Source organism: Pavona decussata, unplaced genomic scaffold, assembly GCF_977016875.1.
Source record: "Pavona decussata unplaced genomic scaffold, jaPavDecu1.1 SCAFFOLD_244, whole genome shotgun sequence".
Lineage (NCBI taxonomy): Eukaryota > Metazoa > Cnidaria > Anthozoa > Scleractinia > Agariciidae > Pavona > Pavona decussata.
This window is the reverse complement of record NW_028145649.1, coordinates 939370-961563: the sequence shown is the minus strand read 5'-3', so window position 1 is coordinate 961563 and position 22194 is coordinate 939370. Positions and strand designations below refer to the sequence as shown.

At 39.7% G+C, this 22194-nt stretch overlaps 1 protein-coding gene across 1 annotated transcript; it reads left to right on the top strand.

The window, feature by feature from the left end:
- Positions 1-245: 245 nt before the first annotated feature.
- LOC146457299 (putative helicase MOV-10) lies at positions 246-21608 on the top strand. The gene is made up of 15 exons (XM_085092029.1): positions 246-566; positions 2455-2888; positions 3675-4178; positions 4987-5248; positions 9401-9555; positions 10380-10565; positions 11834-11981; positions 12553-12720; positions 13149-13249; positions 14366-14561; positions 15438-15593; positions 16312-16587; positions 19302-19478; positions 20474-20562; positions 21017-21608. Exons 2-15 carry the CDS (start codon positions 2464-2466, stop codon positions 21216-21218), a joined length of 3045 nt encoding a protein of 1014 aa, XP_084948155.1. The 5' UTR covers positions 246-566; positions 2455-2463; the 3' UTR covers positions 21219-21608.
- Positions 21609-22194: the final 586 nt, after the last annotated feature.

Genomic DNA, 22194 nt, shown 5'->3' with positions numbered 1-22194 from the left:
AAATATTTGAAGGATAATAACCACAATAGCCTCCATTTGGCTTTAAAAATATGCTCAGATATTTGTCCTTGGACATTATCTGCTCCTCGAAGCTCACAGTTTTCCTCGAGCTTCGCTCTCGGAAAACTGTTCGCTTCTCGGAACATTTTCGCGCCACATGGAGGCTATTGTTTATTTACCAGCCCATTGTTTTGTTATCCCATACTCCACAGCTCCTCTCCCCTCGTCATCTTTCGCCTCGTTTCCATGTTGAGTCAACCTGATCCTTGGAATCCAATATGGCCGCCGCCAAGGGATTTTATGGAAATCTTGAAAACATGCTGATATTTCTGAGAATTGAGAACATTTCGCTGTAAAAATCGTTCAGCAGACAACATTATTATATTTCTCTGTTATTTCCTACATTTCAAAGCAATTTAATGGAATGACAAAGTGATTTTAGTTCCTGGTTTCTGTTTTATATTTTAACTTTAAAAGGTTCGGTTGCTGAGATGTAAACCAGACTTCGGCAGTTACGGAGAGAACAAGCTTATTTTTGAGTGACAGTAACAAAGCAAATTTTAAAGGTAAGTAGGCTAACCGACTTGTAAATAATGGGACGTGTTATTCCCGAAAATAACCGATTTTGTTTAAAGAATATTTTTTCTCTGTTTGAGATAAAGTGATACCGGTTCCACTGCGTTTATTTTATTTGTTTTCTTAATGAGAAAATGGTATTCCATCCCAGCTAGGTAAAATCACCTTTTATCTAACACACAGCGGAATGAAAGCACTACGGTCCTAGTTTTGGATAACGTACTATATTATACCTGCCAACTCTCACGCATTATGCGTGAGTCTCACGCCTGTTGACTAAAGACATCGATCTCACGCATCAAGGCCAATTTTTCACGCCTGACTCACAAATCCGGACGAGTTGTTCTAAAAAAAACTTCATTTCATTTCAGATTTGTTATGTATTATTTCTTTCCTCTTTATAACAATTGCAAAAAGCTTTCAAATGTCTACAATCCGTTCGAATCGTAAGTGTTCAAAGGTCGTCAGGATATCTTCGGACGTTTTTGGCAACGTTCGGAAGTCTTTGGAAATCTTCGGAAGTGGTTCGAACGTTTTCGGAAATCCCGGTCATGACAAGACAAAAATCTCATGCATTTGACTCAGAAAAAGTTGGCAGGTATACTATATGTGAAATCAGAAACTTGTATGTGTGCTGTTGTTGAGTAGCTGCAAAATACCTGGCCAGTTTTAAAGATGTACCCCTGGAAAAGCTGGTTTCGTGGCCATGAAGGCATTGTTTATTGATACCTCAAGATTCCTTTTTTCACATTTTAAGAATGAGATGTAGACATAGCAGTGTGCTTTCCAGCCTATGTGGTTACCCAGCTACAGTGCAACTACATGGCTATTTAACTTCATAGTCACTTAGTTCCATAGCCTCTTTTTTACAGAGGCATCTCCATAGCCGCATAGCCATTGTTTCAAGAAGGGGTTTGGAGTTCCTGCGTATTCTGCAGTTATAAACCCCGTTTTCTAATCTAAGGTATTTTTACTTCTCTCAACTCTACACCAACAGAAAAAGAAATCAGCTGGCAAATAAATAAACCCAAGGCACGCGCTCCATCTTTCTTCCTCGTCAATTGTTATAAGGGAGAAGGACACCTTCAAAAGAAGAATTAGAGAGGCTAATTTGAAATTCATTGCCAGGCTCCGACATTGAATCGCGACGTTGGATACGAGCTCCCAGCGATTTGCCTGGAAGTTTTGTTACATGATAATTTTATCAACTTGATCATGTGACAAACCATCCAACACCACTTGACAAAGATTCCGAGAGGGTATCAAAAGCTTGTATTTCAACATAAATTTTTGATCCTGAAAACGAACCCTTTTTGTTTGAAACTATGACAGGATCAAGGGATGTTGATTTTTTTCTCTAACAAATAAATAATTATTGTAACGTGTGAATTGCCCAAGCAATTATTGATCTTAAGCCGCCGTTACATGTTGAAACTTTTAGCTGAGACTTGGGTGCAACGGCGAACGAGACTACTTTCACGAAGTGGTGTTACACGGTGAAACTCTTGTTTTTTCACCACTGTGACCGTTGCGAGCTGTTGCAGAAGTAGAAAGTCGTTCTACTTTTCATGAAACTTGTCTCGCAACGGAAGTTCGAAAAAGTTTCATGAAACCGACCATGTTACATGGTGCAACGTCTGCTGAAACTTGTTTTGCAGCGCCGTTGCACTCAAGTTTCAGCTAAAAGTTTCAACGTGTAACGGCAGCTTTACTACAGGGGGTTGATAGGTTGGTGTATGTGAATTAGCTTTCAGGCAATAAGACCCAAACATTTGTTCTAATTTCTTCCAGCTTTGACAACGAAATCTCCAAAGAGTATTTCCTGACATCTAAAGCTTGATGTTTACTGTAGACTAATCTTATCTGTTTTCTTTTAAGATTTTTAAAATGCCTCCTGCAAACCATGAGTACAAGAAAAACATCAGCAAACAGTTCTGGCAGTATCTCTCCACCGAGCGTCTCAGGCCTTCAACTAAACCAGAACTCAGGCAGGTGTACTATGAACAATTCAAGAAAACTCTTGATCATTCATCTCCTACAGTGCCGTTTTCTGCCGTACTGTTCCACTTGAAGAGGATGAAAAAACTTGTTAAATGCAAAGATGGTTCTGACAACTTGTTGTACTTTGAAAGAAAGGGACGCCGTTTGGTGTTGGCAGTGGATCAGTCGTTTGTGCAAAGAAAACAAAGAAGTGTTGTGGTGAAAGACAAAACTGATGATGAGAAGGAGGTGGATGAGACAGAAGGGGAGAGACAACTTGGGGAGGTAGATGACCCAGTGTTGGAACTAAAGAAATTATTTCTTAAACAAAAGTAAGAAAACTAGATATAATAATTCACATGCTTTAAAGTTGACCTTCGTTTACTTAGACCTTTATCATGGGAATTTAAAGAGCACTTTAAAATTAATGAAAATGCCAAGTTTGAAAGTTTTGTTTCTTAAAGGGGAACTGTCATGGCAATTTTGCTGTATCTTGGTCAAAACTGCTTATTATTAAATATTTGCCAAAGAACCTGTTTTGTAATGGCTCTTACAACATCAGGAAGAAAATACAGTATAAGGGGCTTTCTCATAGGGAGAACATAATCAATTTTTAGCAACTTTCTCTAAAATATACACAGAAAGCCATCCGCAGCCAAACACAATTATTAATAGTAGTTTCTGTACACTAGTAGGGTTATTGTTAAACAAAACTCTACCATTATTTTAATGATTCCATTAAAACAAACACATTATTTGGCTATTCAATAGTGAAGATGAAGTTATGTAAATTCAGCAACTATTATGCACGGATGTTTGTATGAAGACAGGCAAGAATTGCCCATTTCCATACATCTCTTCGCTCTTTTAAAAGACACGACTCTCAAATTTGCCCTTTTTGCTAATTTTAAGGTACGTGTAGTCTCTCCAGCAATATCAATGGTCTTTCATTTCCTGGCTTACAGTACATGTACATCAAAATTTTAAATTACCACGAAAAAGGAGCATCAGATTTGTTTTTCTTGTTTGTTTGTCATGTTATTTTGTAACTATGTCTTAGAAAAGACAAGTTCTCGACAGTTCAAAAGAGATAAAATGACTGCTGACTTTCTTTTCAGGGAATCTCTAATACAAGACAAGAATGGAATCAGAGTTTGTTCTGATTTAGACAGAGAGCATGGGCTAATTGACTTTGGCAAAATGCAGCTAACAGAGAGTGCGAAAATCACAGAGATCATCGTGAACAATGCAGGCACAAGTCCAGTTAAACTGAAGCGCTTTGTTGCTCTGGATTCCGTGAGTGAATTCATGCTCTCTGACAAACACAACATCACAACGGTTGGAACTAAGAAAAAAGTGTTACGACTTCTTGCCGGAAAGGCATACACAATATCTGCACTCTTCAAACCCAGTAGCCTAGGGGACTTCAAACAACCAATTGTATTTGAGTTTGAAGAAGAACCTTCGGCTAAAACGTACCACATTGCAAGGTTTTTGACTGGGCAAGGAACAAGCGAGGATGTGGAAGGGATACTGCCAACACAAAAATATCAGCATCCCAAGCCTGTGGCTAGAGTTGTTGATCCAAACGTGCCTGTGATTGGTGGGGTACCACCTCCACGGTAAGGAAAATTGCAATCTCAAACACAGAGTCCGCAGGCTCTTTGGCTAGTGGTTGGTCGCCACAAGAGGCTCTGGGGAATAAAAAAATTTTTTTACAAGTCCTACGGTAATAGAATTCCAGTTCCCAAGTCAAGAGTGTCTCTTGGTGCCAACCCACTGACCAAAAAGCCTGAGAACCATGGGTACAAGATTGGGAAAATGACTATTAAAATTTGACCAAATTGCAAAAAGGGGGATAAACATGACTTGAGAAAACAATGTTTTATTGCCTTACAACAGCACATGGAAATGGCAGTAAAACGCATGCATTTTCATTTATCCATTACATGTAATATTTAATGGCTCAGTGCATATATATAACTGACCTACATGTATATCTCACAGTTCAGATCACGTTTTGTTGTTTTAGCTTAGATTCACTGGGTTTTTGCATGTCGCCCTGCATTTCTTCAGGAAACATTGCTCTACAATGCATGCCAATTAGAGGCAAAATTAGACAAACACAACAGAAGTAATGTTTTATTGCTGCATGCATGTCAGGCCACTTGCCATAAAACAATTTGCAAAACCAATGAAACCTAACAAGGACTAAGACGTAAATTTTCAATGTGCAGTTCCAGAAAATATTCATACTCCCCCTATGTTTTGTACCCCCTTACCCCTGAAAATTCCAGTTTAGCTTCATACTTCGCTTCTAAAAATTTGGCTTCTAGGACCCCCTTCCCCCTAATGGCATTCCATAGGGTGGGTATAGATTTTTTTCTGAAACTGCACAATGGTCATGTACAGGTTTCTTTGATTCTTTAGGCCAGACAGTAAACTACGCTACTCCGTCCCTCTTCAAGACTACCACATTCCATTTCAACTGCGCTTTGCTTTAAACCAAGGCAAACTTGGTGAAGAGTTATCAACTCTCCTTAATTCAGAAGTGATCTTGCGTTCGCCACAGTATTCGCAAAAATTCGCCTCCCTTCTACACATTGAAGAACTGCAGATGGAGGTTGACATCCGTCACTATGACTTGGAGGACACGACACTGACACCAGATGGACAGTTTCTAGTTTTAAAGGTAAAGTTGTCATGGTGTATAATAATAATAATAATCATTTCTTAAGCGCAAATTCAACTGAAGTTTTCAAATGCGCTTTACAAATGGTATTAATTAAACAATATATATAGTGTTAAAAAGTAAACTGTAAAAGCATAAAAATTAGATCATAAACATCATGCTAACTAATTCTGTTAAAAATTAAAAATCGTATAAAAGTTATTCTAAAGGACTAATCGAGATATGCTCTTTTAAAAAGGAGAGTCTTAAGTTTCCGTTTAAAAATGTTAAGACTGTGTTCCTTCCTGAGTTCTAGAGGTAGTCCATTCCACAATCGAGGAGCCGCAGTAGCAAAGGCTCGGTCCCCGAGGGTGGGCAGCGTTTTAACTGCCAGTGGTTTGAGCGTATAGTTATCATTGGATCTCAAACCATAACTGGAGTTCGGCTTCAATGTGATTAAGTCCCGTATATATTTTGGGGCGGTGCCATGGAGAGCTTTATATGTGATTAAAATTATTTTGAAATAAATTCTATGTTTAATATTTAGCCAATGAAGTTCAGTTGATAATGAGGTGATATGACAGTATCTAGGAGCTCTAAAAATTAGTCTTGCCGCTGAATTCTGTAGGCGTTGTAGTTTATAAACAAGGCTGTTTGGTAGCCCATACAACAGAGAATTGCAATAATCCAAGCGACTAGTGACGAATGCGTGTATTAAGGTCTCCGTGGTTTCTCGGCTTAAAAACTTCCTAATGCGGCTAATATTGTGGAGATAGTAGAAACCAGCTTTGCAGATCTTCAATATGTGGGTATTCATGGTAAAATGGCTGTCAAACCATGCACCAAGATTCTTTATCGCTTCACAGCTAGAAGGAACCACAGAGTCTCCGACAACTAGACTGTCAATCGTCACTTTCTGTAGCTGTGCTCTGGTGCCAATAAGAATAAATTGAGTCTTGTCATCATTGATCTTGAGCTTGTCTTTGATCATCCACTTCCGGATATCCCGTATGCAGGCTTCCATTGCAGTAACAGCCGCATCTTGAGTCGTACTATCACTCGGTCGAAAAGAAAGGTATAGCTGCGTATCGTCAGCATAGCAGTGCACTGTAGGCAGATGTTTACTGACGATTTCAGACAATTGACTCATGTAGATAGAAAACAATAATGGGCCTAGGCAGGAACCCTGCGGTACACCAAAGTCGATGTCAAACTTGTCAGATCTTACACCGTCAATTACCACTTGTTGGAATCTGTCTGACAGATAGGAGCGAAACCACTCCAATGCAGTTCCACTGAACCCAAACTTATCCTCAAGACGCTTAAGCAATACCGTATGGTCAATCGTATCGAATGCAGCGCTCAAGTCCAGGAAAACCAATAGCGTTACATGTTGACTATTCATGTTAAGTAGGATGTCATTACGAACACGGAGTAACGCGGTCTCGGTACTGTGGAACTGCCGATAGGCTGATTGCATCTCAGGAAAAAGCCCGCATGACATAATATGGGAAACAGTCTGTTGGATAACTGCCTTTTCTGTGAGCTTAGACAAGAACTGGAGGTTGCTAACAGGCCGATAGTTCTTCTTTTCAGGTTCCAGACCAGATTTCTTTAGCTTGGGTTTCACTAGCGCCCCTTTCCACATGTCCGGGAAGTGGAGTATTTCAAGCGAGAGATTTATCATAGATGATATAGTGGGTGACAGTTCATCAAGACACTCCTTAACAATGCTAGTTGGAATAGGGTCAATTTCACACGACTTTGCAGGTGAATTCGTGATGAGCTTCTTTACTGATTGTAACGGGAGGGCCTCGAACTTAGATAAGGGAGTTCCAGTGAAAGTCGTAGACCTGACTGGCTCTGCATGTAAGTCCGCGGTTGTCTCACTTGCATCTAGTTCGGCACGAATACTCGTGATTTTCCGGACAAAAAACTGGCCAAAGTCATTAGCTAAACTGGCAGAGCTGGAATAAGGAGGATAGAGTTCGTCAGAGCGTCCTCCCAGAAGGCGATTGACTGCATTACAGAGACGCCGTTGGTCAGTACTATTCTCGTTAATGAAGTCCGTATAGTAATCCCTCTTGGCCTGCTCAATTATATGATTTGCATGATTTCTTGCCTGAGTGAATGCAATTCTATCTGACTCAAGACCAGTTCTCCTCCAGATGCGCTCACATTTTCGACGTTCCCTTTTTGCTGCCTTGATGGTGTCACTGAACCAAGGAACGCGTGGTCTCACCGTGATAGTTTTCTTGATAATAGGAGCATGCTTGTCCAACAGATCGGAGCAAACGGAGTTATAGCGAGAGACAAGATCGTCTAGTTCCCGTGGTTCTTCGCAGCATAGGGCAGATTGCGTTAGATCTTCTTTGAAAGCATTGATATCTATTGCCTTTATCTTCCTGTACGGTATTTCCTTTACTGACAACATCGGTTTGCGTAACGTTAAGTTGCATAACACTGTGCAGTGGTCAGAGAGGTAACAATCCGATATCGGCGTAGTTTCCACCAGAGCATTGACCTCGCGTGTAATAATTAGGTCAAGTGTATGGCCAAATCGGTGGGTGGGTGTCTTCACATGCTGAACTAGCCCCAAAGAGTCGAGGAGATCCAGGAACTTGAGCGCATCAGGATCATTCGGGATGTCTACGTGAATATTTATGTCCCCGGTTATCAGGAGGGGCTCAGGTGTTAAAATCATCGACTCCATATAGTCAGCAAACTCTTCAATAAATGTCGAGACGTTGATAGGGTGGACTCTAGAGTAAGGCGTCCGATACACGACCACTAGCCTGAATTTGTCTGTTTCAGAGGACACCAGATACTCCGCGAACTCAAACGACGTCCTTTCTCCAGCGGTAATACTGACTAGCGATAATGTTGATCTGTAAATTACCGCAATACCGCCTCCAGATCGCCTTATTCGCGGATGGTCGGCAAAGCCATAGCCAGGAGGGGTACACTCCACTCTTACAGCTGCTTGATCGCCTGAAATCCATGATTCTGTTATAGCGCATAAGTCGACCTTTTCCTGACATAAATAGTCCTGCAAGACAGCGGTTTTATTGCAGACGGATTGGGCATTCCAGGTACAGAATCTCAATGACTTGTAATTATTCAGGTTCTTGTTGACGCGTGTTAAGTACGAAAGGTTTCGAAGGTTTGCTGTATTTTGATGGCGGTCAGTGTTTTGAGGGCTATGACAATCAGTGGCCCTGACAATGCTATGGCCACGAACAATGGAGTTGATTGATTGAGTCGTCACAGGCCCTGGGTTTAATTTGAAAACCAAATCACCCATCAATTCCGCACGAAACACTGCAGTTGAGTTGTTGTAGTAAAGGCATGGGCATTTTTGTCGTTTGATCTTTCCTTCGCACTTAAACGTAGGCCTGCTCACCGAAAACAATGGTTCATTAGGTGTAGGTGTAGTGTCATTGTTCGAGGAAATACCAACTCCAAGCAAAAACGACGGCGAGATCGTTGATGGATTGAGAAAAAGCTCTCTTGCTGCCTCACCAGTTTGTGCATTTTGAATCCAACCGGCTCCTGAGATAGAAGGACCTCTTAGAAAAAGCCTGTCATCGGAAATTTTGTGGAAACAGCATGATACGAGGAGCCAGACGCCCAGAGAGGCGGAGATACTAGAGAGACGTCTGCTCCTCATTAGCTTTCTTCTCATTCTATATATAATATATATATAATATAGAGAGAAAGGAAATATCCATACCGCCCTCCGCAAGAGGTTAAAAATTCCAGGGGATGGGGGAAGTCAAAAGTCAAAGCTTTGAGGGCTTAATGTTAAGAATTTCCTTAGGGTGGGAGGGCCCAAACAAGGAAACCTTCAACAGGAAGGGTGAGGATATTTTCTGGAACAATTTTTTTAAAATGCACTCAGAATCATTTTTGAGGAGCTTGAGAATTTATATGAAATATTAAGATTGATATTTATTTAATAACTGCAAAAATTGTATATGAATATATGAAACGTCATTTATTTTGAACTGTGGGTGAAAGATTAAATAGAAGAAAGATCCTCGCAGTTAGTATGCAACTTTAGCAGCCAATAGAAACTTGGTGATAGGCCATGTTCACTATACTATGGCATTACATAGTTACTGAAAAGTCATACTGAAAATATATATTGTGTGTCAAAATTCAATTTTGTAGGTTCCTGGTCTGGCTGAGAATCGACCCTCTGTCATCAAAGGCGACCAGATCTTGGTAAGAATTAAAGACAGCAAAGGACAACTTGAGAAGGAGGAGTATCAGGGATTTGTTCATCTCCTGGGACTAAGTGATGTCCGTCTTAGGTTTTCCCCAAGGTTTGTATCTAACAAGAGTTGTGCTTCTTCTACCTCTACCAGTGTAACTACCCTGGCCTGTGATGCTTTTTTGAGATGTCAAATGAATATTTGAGGGCTTCAAGAGTTAAAGTAATGTTTAAAACACGAGCAGCAGTGTTTTATTGGGATTTAGACCCAATAAAACACGTGCTGCGAGTTTTTTGAACGGCGTCAAAAACAAGTCATTCCTGGAAAAGCGTGTGTCAAGAGAGTTCATCACAATGATGCTTTTGTTAATGGTTTGAACCCAGGAGTCATGTCATAAGTACATAAATTATGATCATCCGGGTGAGTGTAGTCCTGAGAAGGACTGTTTGTGGTGACTTTGAATGACGTTTCGACAACCTGAGCGGAAGTCATCTTCAGAGTTAAGTGAATTGTGGAACGTCAGTAGGTGGTATATACGTCTCTGGTTGTTAACCTGATTGGTCAATGAAGTCCAGTTGTTATTGGTCGTTTGTCAGTAAGCTGTGATGTTATTGGCTGTAAAGACTGTAAAAAGTGAGTGTAGTCCTTCTCAGGACTACACTCACCCGGATGATCATAATTTACGTAATAATGATGCTTTTGTGAACGTTGGAAATTAGCACTAAGGAGGAGGTCTAATCAGGTTTTAAAACCACTGCACGTGATGTTTTATCGACCATTTGATAGGTCAATGGGCTTATGAATTATTAAAGGGTTTTTGAAGGGCAAGGAAATTTCTCAAATGAAAACTAGTGGTCTTTACAGAGCGTTATCCAATATCCAATATATGTTTCTTACTTGTTTTAAATCTCATTAATTTATTGTATATTTCCCAGTTTCCACAAGAAGTACATCAAAGGAATGAAAGTGAATGTGAGATTCACATTCAATCGTACTCCACTAAAACTGATGCATCGAGCTCTGGAAATTGGTTATAGAATGGTGGAAGAAAACACACTGGCTTCTTTAAATCTTAATACTCATTTGGATGTACTCTTAGGTGAAAGAGATCAAGGTTTAAGGTAAACCCAAGACATACATACTGTACTCCAGGGACGAGTTGCATAAAACTTGACGGCGGGCGTAAATGCTATCATCAGACATTAATATACTGAATGTGACTGGGCTGAAGGTCTGGCATTAGCATGCTTGAGTTATGCCCGACATTAAATTTTGTGCAACTCACCCCGGGTATCTTAAATATTTTAGTTTTGATACTTATCAAGTTTGGACTTTCCTCTGGTTTCCTCTACACAAAATTTACAGTGTATTCGAAATGTAGGGTTACATAATTTTATGGGGTAGTCATTGTTGCATGAAAGAAGCAAAGTAGCACTACTTGGAGCCCAAACAAACAGCCAAATACAAGTACACTTATGCTTGGGATGTATGACTATGCCTTGTCATCACCTGTAGATGAGTAACTTTATCTTACTGCAAGTAAAATTAAGTATTCATTTAAAGTTAAGCTCAAGTATGTTTACCTAAATGTGGAGTCATGATAGTGTGGTGGTTAAAGACTTTTTGTCAGACTTTCAGTCAGAAGATTGGTGCAAGGCTGCTTCCTAACAGAAGCAAAGTAGCCTGGGGCACCCAAGAAAATGCTCTGGGTTCCTAAATGTTTTACAGCGGCACCTAACACTTCACATGTTGGGCTCCTAACTTCTCGGCTTTTGGCCTTGTGGGCTCCTTGAAATTTTTCTTAGGCAACAGTCGTGTTAGTGGGTGGCTGCATTGTTCAAGGCTATGTTGATCTTTGCATTGCTATGTTGTTGCCTTAGGGTCTGGCATACATCCCTCAAAAGCCCTGAAAGCATTCCAGACCTGAAAAACTATTTTACAGACACAATAATACATCATTCTCATTCATTTGCCAGGCTGGAAATATACCACCACATTTATTTCATAAACCACACATTTGACATTCAAATCCTAGCAGTATGCAGAATGTTTGTCCCATGAACCTAGTTTAATGGCCTTAGCTCCCACGAGTCTCCTGTAGCTCAGTGGTAGAGCATCCGAACTAGTAATCGGAAGGTCTTAGGTTCGACTCCTGATAGGAGCACTCAGATTTCTTTTATCCAAGTATGCCTGCGTCACTTTCTAGAATAATACATCATTCTCACAATGTTCATTGTTAGAAATCCGATTTTTAACAATTTTGAAAGCTAAATCGTTGAAATCTTTCCAAGATGGACAAACACATAGGGTTAGTTTGTACAAAAAACTAGTTTATCAAGTAGACATAAATTAATGATTATATTACTTTATATCAATGCTTTGTTGACAGGTTTTATGATGCCAAATTACATGACAACAAGGAGCAAGAACAGGCTGTGAGGAACATTGTAGCTGGGACATCCAGACCAATTCCTTACCTGGTGTTTGGTCCCCCTGGAACAGGGAAGACAGTGACAATTGTTGAGGCCATTAAGCAGGTACACTGTGCAAGCTCAGATGTGAATAAAGTTATAGTTTGTGTGCTATAAAGCTGATACTTAACTGTGGTGTGCACCATACTGTTGCCACTCACACAAAGAATTTTGGTAGTGTCCCCATGTACCCAATCCGCAGAGTTACTGGATTTCAGATTCCAACCCTCAAGATTCCAGATCCCAATTTTCTGGATTCTGGAATTACGAATTCCAGCATCCTTGCTTCTGCTTATGTTTTTGGTTCTTCAACCTATTTAACTCATTTTCCTTAATTTAAGAAATGAAGCCACATATCTGTACAGGGCAATGACAAACATGCAGGTACATTCTTTAATTGAAATAGTATTGATACAAATCCTACAAAGTTTTCTCTGAAACGGACTAATACCTTGGCAGCAAGTTACATCTGGGTTGGTACACGTTACTTGGGTAATTTTCATCTGAAAAACTCAGGCCCCAATAATACCATTTGACTCTTCAACTTGTAGAATTGGTCAAGGACATTTCGAGTACCTCACCTTTATTATAAGGGGTAAAAATGCCTTTTTAAAATGTTATTTTACTTTTTCGTTAGGTCTTGAAACTGTTTCCTGAAAGCCGCATACTTGCATGTACTCCATCCAACAGTGCTGCAGATCTGGTGCTGCAGAGAGTCATTCAACATAGCGTCATTCCAAAGTCAAAGATGATCAGACTGAATGCTTTTGGAAGGTCCATGCTATCTGTTCCAAAAGAAATCAAGGTAATGTACTGTACAGTTCCAAAGTTTGTTAAGTTTCTCACTAAATCCTGGCTTGCTTAATAAGGTACATTGGCCAAACAGATGCCTCTTGGAGGCATGAAAATTTTAAAACATCTGCAAGAATCTGCTTAATCAGGACGATGGCATGCACTTTCCGCGTGAGTATTTGTCTCATTCTAAAGGACAAAACAAAATTGCATTATTTTTCTATTTATATGTTCGCGGTCTGTGTAAAATTCTTATCACTTTCCCCTGATGACTGATCCCTGATGAAGGCCGAAGTTTTGGCCCCAAACATTGGGTTTTTAAAACATTTTGATATCTTATGCATGTACGTATTTTTAACCAGAGAAACGTTTTAGCTATCATGTATTAATGGAATTTTAACCATGAATTCAATTTTTTTTATTATTTGTATGAACATGTAGGATGTTTCCTGCATCACACCCGGTGGTGACTTCTATTTTCCTTCCAAGCAAGAGGTCATGGATAAGCGTCTTGTGGTGTGCACACTCATCACAGCAGGAAGGTTAGCATAAATAATTATTACAATATTTTGTTGATGTTGCTGATGTAATATGTCAAAAACGAGGGCGAGTGCTTTATCACGGGTTCCAAATACTGAGAAACAGATGAAAGCACGAGGCCGCAGGCCGAGTGCTTTCATCTGTTTCGAGGTATTTGGAACGCGTGATAAAGCACAAAGCCCGAGTTTTTGACATGTCTTCTCAAATGAAACAATAAGAAATTAATCTCATTAAAATGCAAATGTTTGATCTCAGATGAAAAACATGTTTCATCTCAGATGAAAACCTGGTGGTGTTTCATCTGGTGTTTCATTGGGGTATCAAGATTCATCCACCTGACCGAAATGGAGGTCATTTATTGGCTTTTGACTGCATGAATTATTAATGAGTTTGAGAAGTAATATGTCAAACACGAGAAAGCGTGTTTCATCAGATATCCAAACACTGAGAAGTAGGTTGAAAAAACGAGGCGCAGCCGAGTTTTTTTAAATGACTTCGAGGTGTTTGGATATCTGATGAAACACACCTTCGAGTGTTTGATATGGCTTCTCAAACGATTAATAATTCTTGGAGAAATTCAAGGCTAAAGTTGGCAAAATTTTATGATAATTAAGATCACATTTCCAAACCTCCTTCACGGTAGTGATTTTCTTTGTTTTCTCTTGATGAATTATTAATGAGTTTGAGAATAAAATTTCTCAAACTCATTAATAATTCGTCAAGAGAAAACAAAGAAAATCATGACTGTGGTTTGGATATGTGTTCCTAATTACCATAAAATTGTGCCAACTTTAGCGTGGTCAAACGGAAAAGACTGTCGTCAAGTATCATGGCGAATTTAAACACGCTCAAAGTGAATGGTAGTTGATGATAGTCAACGATAACGCATGATATTTGGTGGTCAAATGAACGCGCAAGTTTTAGTTATCATTGACTGTCATGCGTCCTTTGACCAGGGCTTTATGAACAATGGCTGTACAAATCACTGCATGTGGATGGATTGTATGAGCCAATGGCTGCCATTTGGATTCTACAGGCCGAACTCTTCAATTGAAAATTGTAATAGAATGGTTGAAAACTGCAAAAGTAACTTGCCAACTTGTGACTTGTTTCTTCAGATTAGTCTCGGGAGAGATCCCTGAACAGCATTTCACCCATGTTTTCATTGATGAAGCTGGGCATTCCCTACAGCCCGAGTGTCTAGTCCCATTGGCAGGCATGTTTAGTACTGAGACGCCAGGAGGAGGGCAGCTGGTCTTAGCAGGGGATCCTCAACAGCTTGGACCAGTGCTACGATCACCTGTAGCAATCAAGGTACTAGCCTCCTATGCAGACGTTACGCATTGCTCTCTCCGTGGGAAGGAGTGCGTGACGTTTTGAGCAATAGGAGGCTACCAAGGTACATGCAATAGGGACCTTAGGAATGTAAGACGGCAACGCCAACGAAAAGGTCACTTGAAAATATAACTTAATTTCATTTGAGCTACTTCTCGATTATTTTAACTCATTCAACTTCTACACAAACGGCAAACTACCCAGGAACCAAATTGTTAGGAGTGGCGTTCAAGTTAAGAAAGAGAATGAAAAATTCACCGTCTTGTGTTAACATTCTCAATGGAACCTTGAATTTCGTTATTTCACGTAGTTGTTTTGCAGAGGACGGCAGAGAAATGTACCAAAACTTAAAACGCACACGTGTGCAGAGCGATTGTTTTTGCTCATTAAGCCTTTTGTTATGTGGTGTTGTCGTTGCCGTTGCCGTCGCGTTTTCGTAAGGTCCCAATAAGATGAAAACGAACAAGGTTTGTTGGGTTTGTCATGTGTAAAGGACATGCTGCGAAGAAAACATTTATGAGAGTTGTACCTGGGACCTATGTTACCTAGTTTGGACCTTAAGCGCGACGATGATGACGGCATCAAGAGCATCTGAAAATAATAGTTCTAAGAAAAAAAACACTGGCTCTGTACGCGCATAATTATTCACTTCTAATTAGTTCATTTCTTTGCCGTCCTCTGCAAAACAACAACGTGCAGTGACCACATTCACTGTGTTATGGAAAATGTGGAAAATTTTTTAGTCCCGTTTTTGTTGGAGTCCTCATCAACATGGAACACATACGTGTACCGCGGAACTTTAACTATAAAATTAATTACAATTTTTGTCGTACAATTTATGAATTTTGTTTTCAGTATGGCCTTGGTATATCTCTTTTGGAGTGGATGATGACAAAGGTTCCTTTCTATGGAAGAATACCTCAAGATGAAGAAGACGAGCTTGGAGATTACAACCCTTTGATAATCACAAAGTTACTGAAGAACTACAGGTCCCACCCTTCCATTCTGGAGGTGAGATTTTTATGATAAATTGCCAGGTACCTGAGAAAATTGTTTTGCTTGAACAGGTACCAGTTTGCTGGCTGTACTAAAACCTTCTGGACAACAGATTCTAAAGAAACTGTGTCGAACATTGGCCAATCCATAATTATTGTATTTCTTCATTTGTACATGCATAACTGTCAGTGTGACGATCCTTTTTGTTTGTTGTAATTTTATACTGGTACTCATCGTAAACCAGGGCCCAGTTGTTCAAAAGCCGATTAACGCTAATCCAAGATTAAAAGTTAGTCGCAGTTTTTATCTCGCTCGTCTAACATGGTCTGAAAAGGCTAATTTCATGCTTAAGGTTAAGAAAAGTCTAAGTCAAAACTGAGGGACAAAAATCTTTTGGAGAATCTGTATTGATTAGTAATTAAACTCTAATCAAAGTTCTAGTTAATCTAGGATTAGTTTAATCGGGCTTTGAACAACCTGGCCCAGGACAAAATGAGCCTTAATCCTTTAACCCCCTAATATCAAAGAACAAATTCTCCTATCTTGTCCTCGTACTTTTCTTATAACAGTTCTGTGGAGAAGTTATAAAAAGATCAAGAAAATTCTCCTTGGCTGATCATATCCTTAATTCTCATGACCTTAGAGGTTGAATAAGCATTGATATTACAAGGAGAAATTTGACGCTGATCACTGTTAGGGCAAAGAGGGTTAAAGGGTGATTTCTTTTCTCTAGCTTCCTAATGAGATGTTCTATGACGATGAACTGGAAGCTTGTGCCGACAAACTGAAAAGGGAATCTTTGTGCAACTGGAGCCGTCTTCCTTGCAAGGGATTCCCGATCATCTTTGAAGGTATAAAGGGACGAGACATGCGTGAAGAGAAAAGTCCATCATTCTTCAATCCTGAGGAAGCGGCTGTGGTTGTACAGTATGTCAAGGACTTGAAAGACGCAAGAGGCATCAATGTGCTTCCTTCTCAGATTGGAGTCATTTCGCCCTACAGAAAGCAGGTACAGAACACTGTTGTCAGAAAATATCCATGCCTTCCCCATGGAAGAGCATTGGAAGTTCTGAGGAGGGAGGGGGTGGGAGAGTCTCAAAACTTTCACGGGATGTGTAGGGATATTTTCTGCTTTTAGATGATAAATTTGCTTGAGCCCTCTTAAAGGAAACCTCTTGTAACAAATTAAAGTTAAATTGTTGACAATGCAATCTAATTTCACATTTCGTTAGAAAACACGTAAATAAGATTTCTGTGTCGGACAAAAAAGAATTTCATCATCACGTATTTTTCCTTATAAATTTCCCGGGGGCCACCATCTTGGATTTCATGACGTCATACGGTTGCTCAATTGTTTCAAACAAAATAGCTTCTGCTTACTGACAATAGCGGCAACCGTATGACGTCACAAAATGCAATATGTAGACGCCCGGGGAATTTTAATTTTTAGCAAACTTGAATGCTATTTATACTTCTTAAAAACTAAAATTTAGAATTTAGACACTATTTCCGACAATTTACCGTCAATCTGTTATCGGAGTGGAGGCTCCCCTTAAGATGTTTTGTAGTACTAGTCAGCATATATATAGTTCCCCTGATACTGAGTTGAGCAGTGAGTCTTAAGAGTTTTTGGTGATGTATGAGTTACATATTTTTATTATATGTAAGAATATATAAACGAAAACCCACCGCAGTTATGTATGCAGCTTAAGCAAAAGCTTCAGTTTAAAAGCAGTCTAGAAAAGAAAGCTTTTTTTTGTTTGTTGTTGTTGTTCTTGCTGTTTTTTTTTTTTGTTTGTTTTTGTTTTGTTTTTTTCAGGCTTTCTTTTCGCAGCTGTGTAAGTTGCGAACAGAATTATGATGTTCCTTCAATTATACATTGGCATTTATGATTATTAAGTTTTAATTTATCTCCCTGGTAAATATAAATAAATGAATCAATCAATCAATCAATTAGCCTGCGAGCAAGCTCTCTTGGGGGTGGGGGGCGGGAGAGGGAAAGAGGAGAGAGCTTGCAACGATGTCTCAGGAATTTTCATTTCTGCGTTGAATTTTTCAACGCAAAATGCTGATTGGTGGATATTGAATTTGGTGCTTACGTCATTGCTCTTCGCGTGCGTCGTGTTGACAACACCAAAATGGTGGCGGAGTTTCTATTTGTGAAGGTTGCGAGAATTTCTCTAAATAACTTAGGTTTTCTCTGGAATTAAAACCCTAGCAAAGTCAAGCGGCCAATGCTTTACTTCAAAGTTGAAGTAGCGATGTTCTTGCAGTTTTACCTACGAGATTTGGGACAAGTTTGATATTTCAACCTTTTGCAGCAATTGAAAGTCTAACATCAAACAATGTTAGTTTTTTGCCCATTGAAAAGTATCATTATCGATTACTTGATCGCAGAAGCAAGAAGAATGGGGATGCCTGCCGCTTCGCTTGCCGATATTTCAGATGGGGTCAAGGTCGGCCAAATTTAGGCTTTTGTTTGGTGTTTGGCTCAGCCGAAAAAATATGAACATCTGTCAGCTTACGCCACAAATTAAAGCTTTCTGAATATATTGACTCAATTCCGAGTGCTTCGGTACGGCGTTAGCAGCGAACTGCTAATTTTTTAGGGCAACGTTTTTTAGAAGCGCAATGATTTCCTTTTGATCTGGCACTCTCACGTCTGCTTTGCTACTCGTTCACAACATCACAAATTTCACACGAGTGTGTTCCAATGAAACCACATTGTCGATATTGAGAATTGCGTTCTCGTTCTCCGAGACCCGGCTGCAAAATTGAGATCCTTCCGATTTCCTTGCACTGCTTCTTTTTTTCCTGGCCGGACCGTGTACAGCTTTCGACATTTTTTATGCCCAGTAGTTTTGTGGCGTTGACATTGCAGTCGGCAAGGTTCGCTTGACCCTTGATCAATCGGCTTTTAGTGTGCTCACAATTACACTGTAAGTAAAATCTTTCACTAAATTTTCTGAGTTTTGTGGCACTCGGTAGGCATACTGGATCAGAGAAACTGTAGTTTTTGTCAGCCAGGATTCTCGTCTTTTGAAGTGTATCTGATAACATTGTACTTTTTACATGTTGTTTGTTTACGTTTGCTATCGTTTCCGGTTTGCGCTGATTGGCCAAATTCTGACAGTTAGGACAGCAGGGAGCCGCGGGGAGTATTGAGGGCGGCATTCAAATTCCTGAGACATCGTTGCAAGCTCTCTCCTCTTTCCCCCTCCCGCCTCCCACCCCCAAGAGAGCTTGCTCGCAGGCTATCAATCAATCAATCAATCTGTAGAGTTAAAATCAAAATGTAGAGTATAGAAATCAAATCTTCGCACTAATTTATCCACTTTGCCTTGAGAATGGTGTCACGATGACGCCGAAACGTCGCCTATTAACTTTAATTTTCACTTGCTTATGAAACAATCAATCAATCAATCACTTTATTCAAGTCTTAATGTATTTAGTGCAGACCACTTATTGGGGACTCTCCAGATCGAATTGATATTTAGAAGTGTTGGTTTTTGAGAAGAGGGGAAAACCGGAGAACTCGGAGAAAAACCTCTCGGAGCAAGGACGAGAACCAACAACAAACCCAACCCGCATATGACGCCGAGTCCGGGAATCGAACCCGGGCCACATTGGTGGGAGGCGAGTGCTCTTACCACTGGGCCATCCTTGCTCCCCAATTTTTCTTTTCGAGTTCGTTTTGTTCATATGTGGCATATCTAACTGCAGGTTCAGAAGATTAGAACCCTCCTTGATAAATCGAACATCTCGGATGTGAAGGTTGGATCGGTTGAGGAGTTTCAAGGACAAGAAAGACGAGTGATCATCATCTCTACTGTCAGAAGCAGCCATGAGTTTCTGCAGATTGATGCGCAGTTCAAACTGGGATTCTTGAAAAATCCCAAGGTTTGTTTAATTTGCCAGGGAAAGAATACAATGCTACTTATGATTAGTAAATGAATAAAAGAAATATATATGACTTTATTTAAATGTCGAAGTATTTAGCTCTGTAGTGCTAATTGGGGACTTTGTTAGTCAGTGAACAAATATACAAACAGAACAGAACATTTGTTAAAAATCCCAGCTGGTGGGAGGTAAACCAGTTGGCTATTTGCAAAGCGTGGTCTTGGATTTGAAAATAGGGCTACCGTGAAACAAATCCAAGTGGGCAGAGCGGGACTCGAACCCGGGGCCTGCGAAAAATAACTGTTCACTGTCATGCTTTAAAAAAAATGGACGTAAAAGTTCTTGATGCTATAAGGATATCCGATTTCGGAAGCAATTGAATAGTTTCTTTTATTGGTGTTTAGACGCAATCTAATTACAATAGGCGTCTGACAGCAATATAAAATATTGGGTTCTGACTAGTAAACGTTTTCTATAAACGTTTAATGCCAATGATTAAAAAACCCTTTTGCGCCCAAGATTGCCCAAAATGAGAATACAACACAAATCCCAAATTTAATTTTGTAAAATACACAAATATAAATAGCACCATGTGGAAGAACTGCTAAAGGGATTTTATTTGAATGGTTACACCGTGGGATTTCATCTACAGACTCAAAACTTAGAACTACCAAAACAGACTCTGGGAGTGAAAGGGTTAATAGTCGATTTAAATTTTCCTCTTGTTATTTGAGATAACTTTCATAATTATGATCGCTAGCTGACTCATGTACCATTGCATCTATTTTATTTAAAGTTCGAAGTACGAAGCGAATCGTTCAGCAATAATAGAATCTGCTTAAGATCTCGGATTTATGGAAATTATTTTAAATTAACAAGTGGGTGCTTGGAGTATTTCAAGTGCTTTTAAATCGTGGAAAATGAAGCACATTGTATCGGCATTGATAATGACAAAAGCAAAGTTTGAAATATAAGTTTCTTTCATTCGTTTCTAGCGATTCAATGTAGCGATCACAAGAGCTCAAGCCTTGCTGATTGTGGTTGGAAATCCTCACGTTCTTTGTAAAGACAGACACTGGAATAGGTAAGCAACAACTTTTTAAAATTATTATACTGAGGTTGTAACAAAACCAAAAGCGCAGTATTCCACACGGTGGCCAATCACAATAGACGCAGACAGCACGATGAGCCAATCAGAACTCAAGGCAAATGCGTGTAGCCGGCGCTAAGCGCGGGAATGTGGCCAATCAAAAAAGACGCAAACACCGCAATGAACCAATCAGAACTCAAAGCAGATACGTGTAACCGGCGCCAAGCGCGGGAAAACGCTTGAGAGCAAAGCACGATTGGTTTGGGTTTTGCCTCTCATTGGTTGAAAAAGTGGCGCGAGTTTTGCTAACCAATCACAGAGCGAATTAAAGCAAAGCCAAAGAACCCAAAGCAAATGCAAAGTAGTTTCGCCGCTCGTTTGAAAACCACTCTGACTGGTAGTTCACAGTTTCGACTGATTAATACTAATAACCTCGTTATGATCTCAGGTTCATCCAGTTTTGCATTGATGCGAAAGGCTACAGAGGCTGTGATTTCAAGCCAACATCCGAGGATGACCAAGACCTTATAGATCGACTGAAGCGTGTCCATCTTGACTCTAAAGAAGCATTAGATGCGGTGGAGTTAAGTACAGATGATGCTATTACTCAAGCAGAACAGCCTGCATGGCATAGAGATGAAGATTTTTGAAAAAAAAAAAAATCAATAGAAGACGTCCAATATGTATGCCATCTGGTGAAAACAAAATCTATGCGTCCAAACAAACGCGGAAGCGCCACGTCCAAGTGCAACTCTAGCCTTCGAGCAAGCTCTCTAATTGGCGTCTGACGCGATCCATTTCAGGGGGCGCTTCGCTCGCCCATCGCGCGCTAAATAAGTATTGTGCGAGAACAAATAGAAACCTTGCTTGTAAGCTAGTGCAACTTGAGACTGGCTTGTTCAAAGGGCAGCAGAAAGCCAGAGAGCAAAATTACGCTAAGGAGCAAGTCAAGACCGACTTCTGAACAACGGAAGTGGGGAAATGAAAATAAAAATACAAAAAGAAAAAGATGAGCCAAAATGACAACTTTATAGGAAATGTCAGTTCGCTAAAGGATAATGAAATTTCTGTGGTATATTTTTAGTAGGAAGAGCTTCTTTTGTGTATCTTCTGTAAGGAGGTTTCACTTCTGTGCTGAAGTTCATTTTAGCTTGCGTAAATATTACTTTTTAGGCAGGAAGTTTTAGTTTCCAGTTTCAAAACGTTAATAATCAACTTTACGATTCTCCTGATTGGTATGAATACATTTCTTCTTATCTAGTTGGAAGAAAATAGCAATAGATAAATCTGCCGTGTTGTTATTCTGGCAACCTAAGTCTAAGTCAATTGGCTTCACTTCACAGTCATAAAAATATCTTAGGTTGAATTCCAAGGGTAGATGTGTTTTAATACAGATTTTTAAGCATAGTTATAAGCTATAGATTTAAGGAGAAATTCATTTTAAACTTTTTAAAAAAAAGTTTCATGAAAATAGTTTTAGTATTTTGTATTTAACCCTCATATTTGCAGTACAATGTTTGCTTACTGTTATTTCCCAAGGGAACAGTAAGTTGCATTTTAAAATATCGAGTGAAAGTGTCAGATTTAAATGCCTCCCTCGGCCAAACCCTTGCTGGGTCAAATACG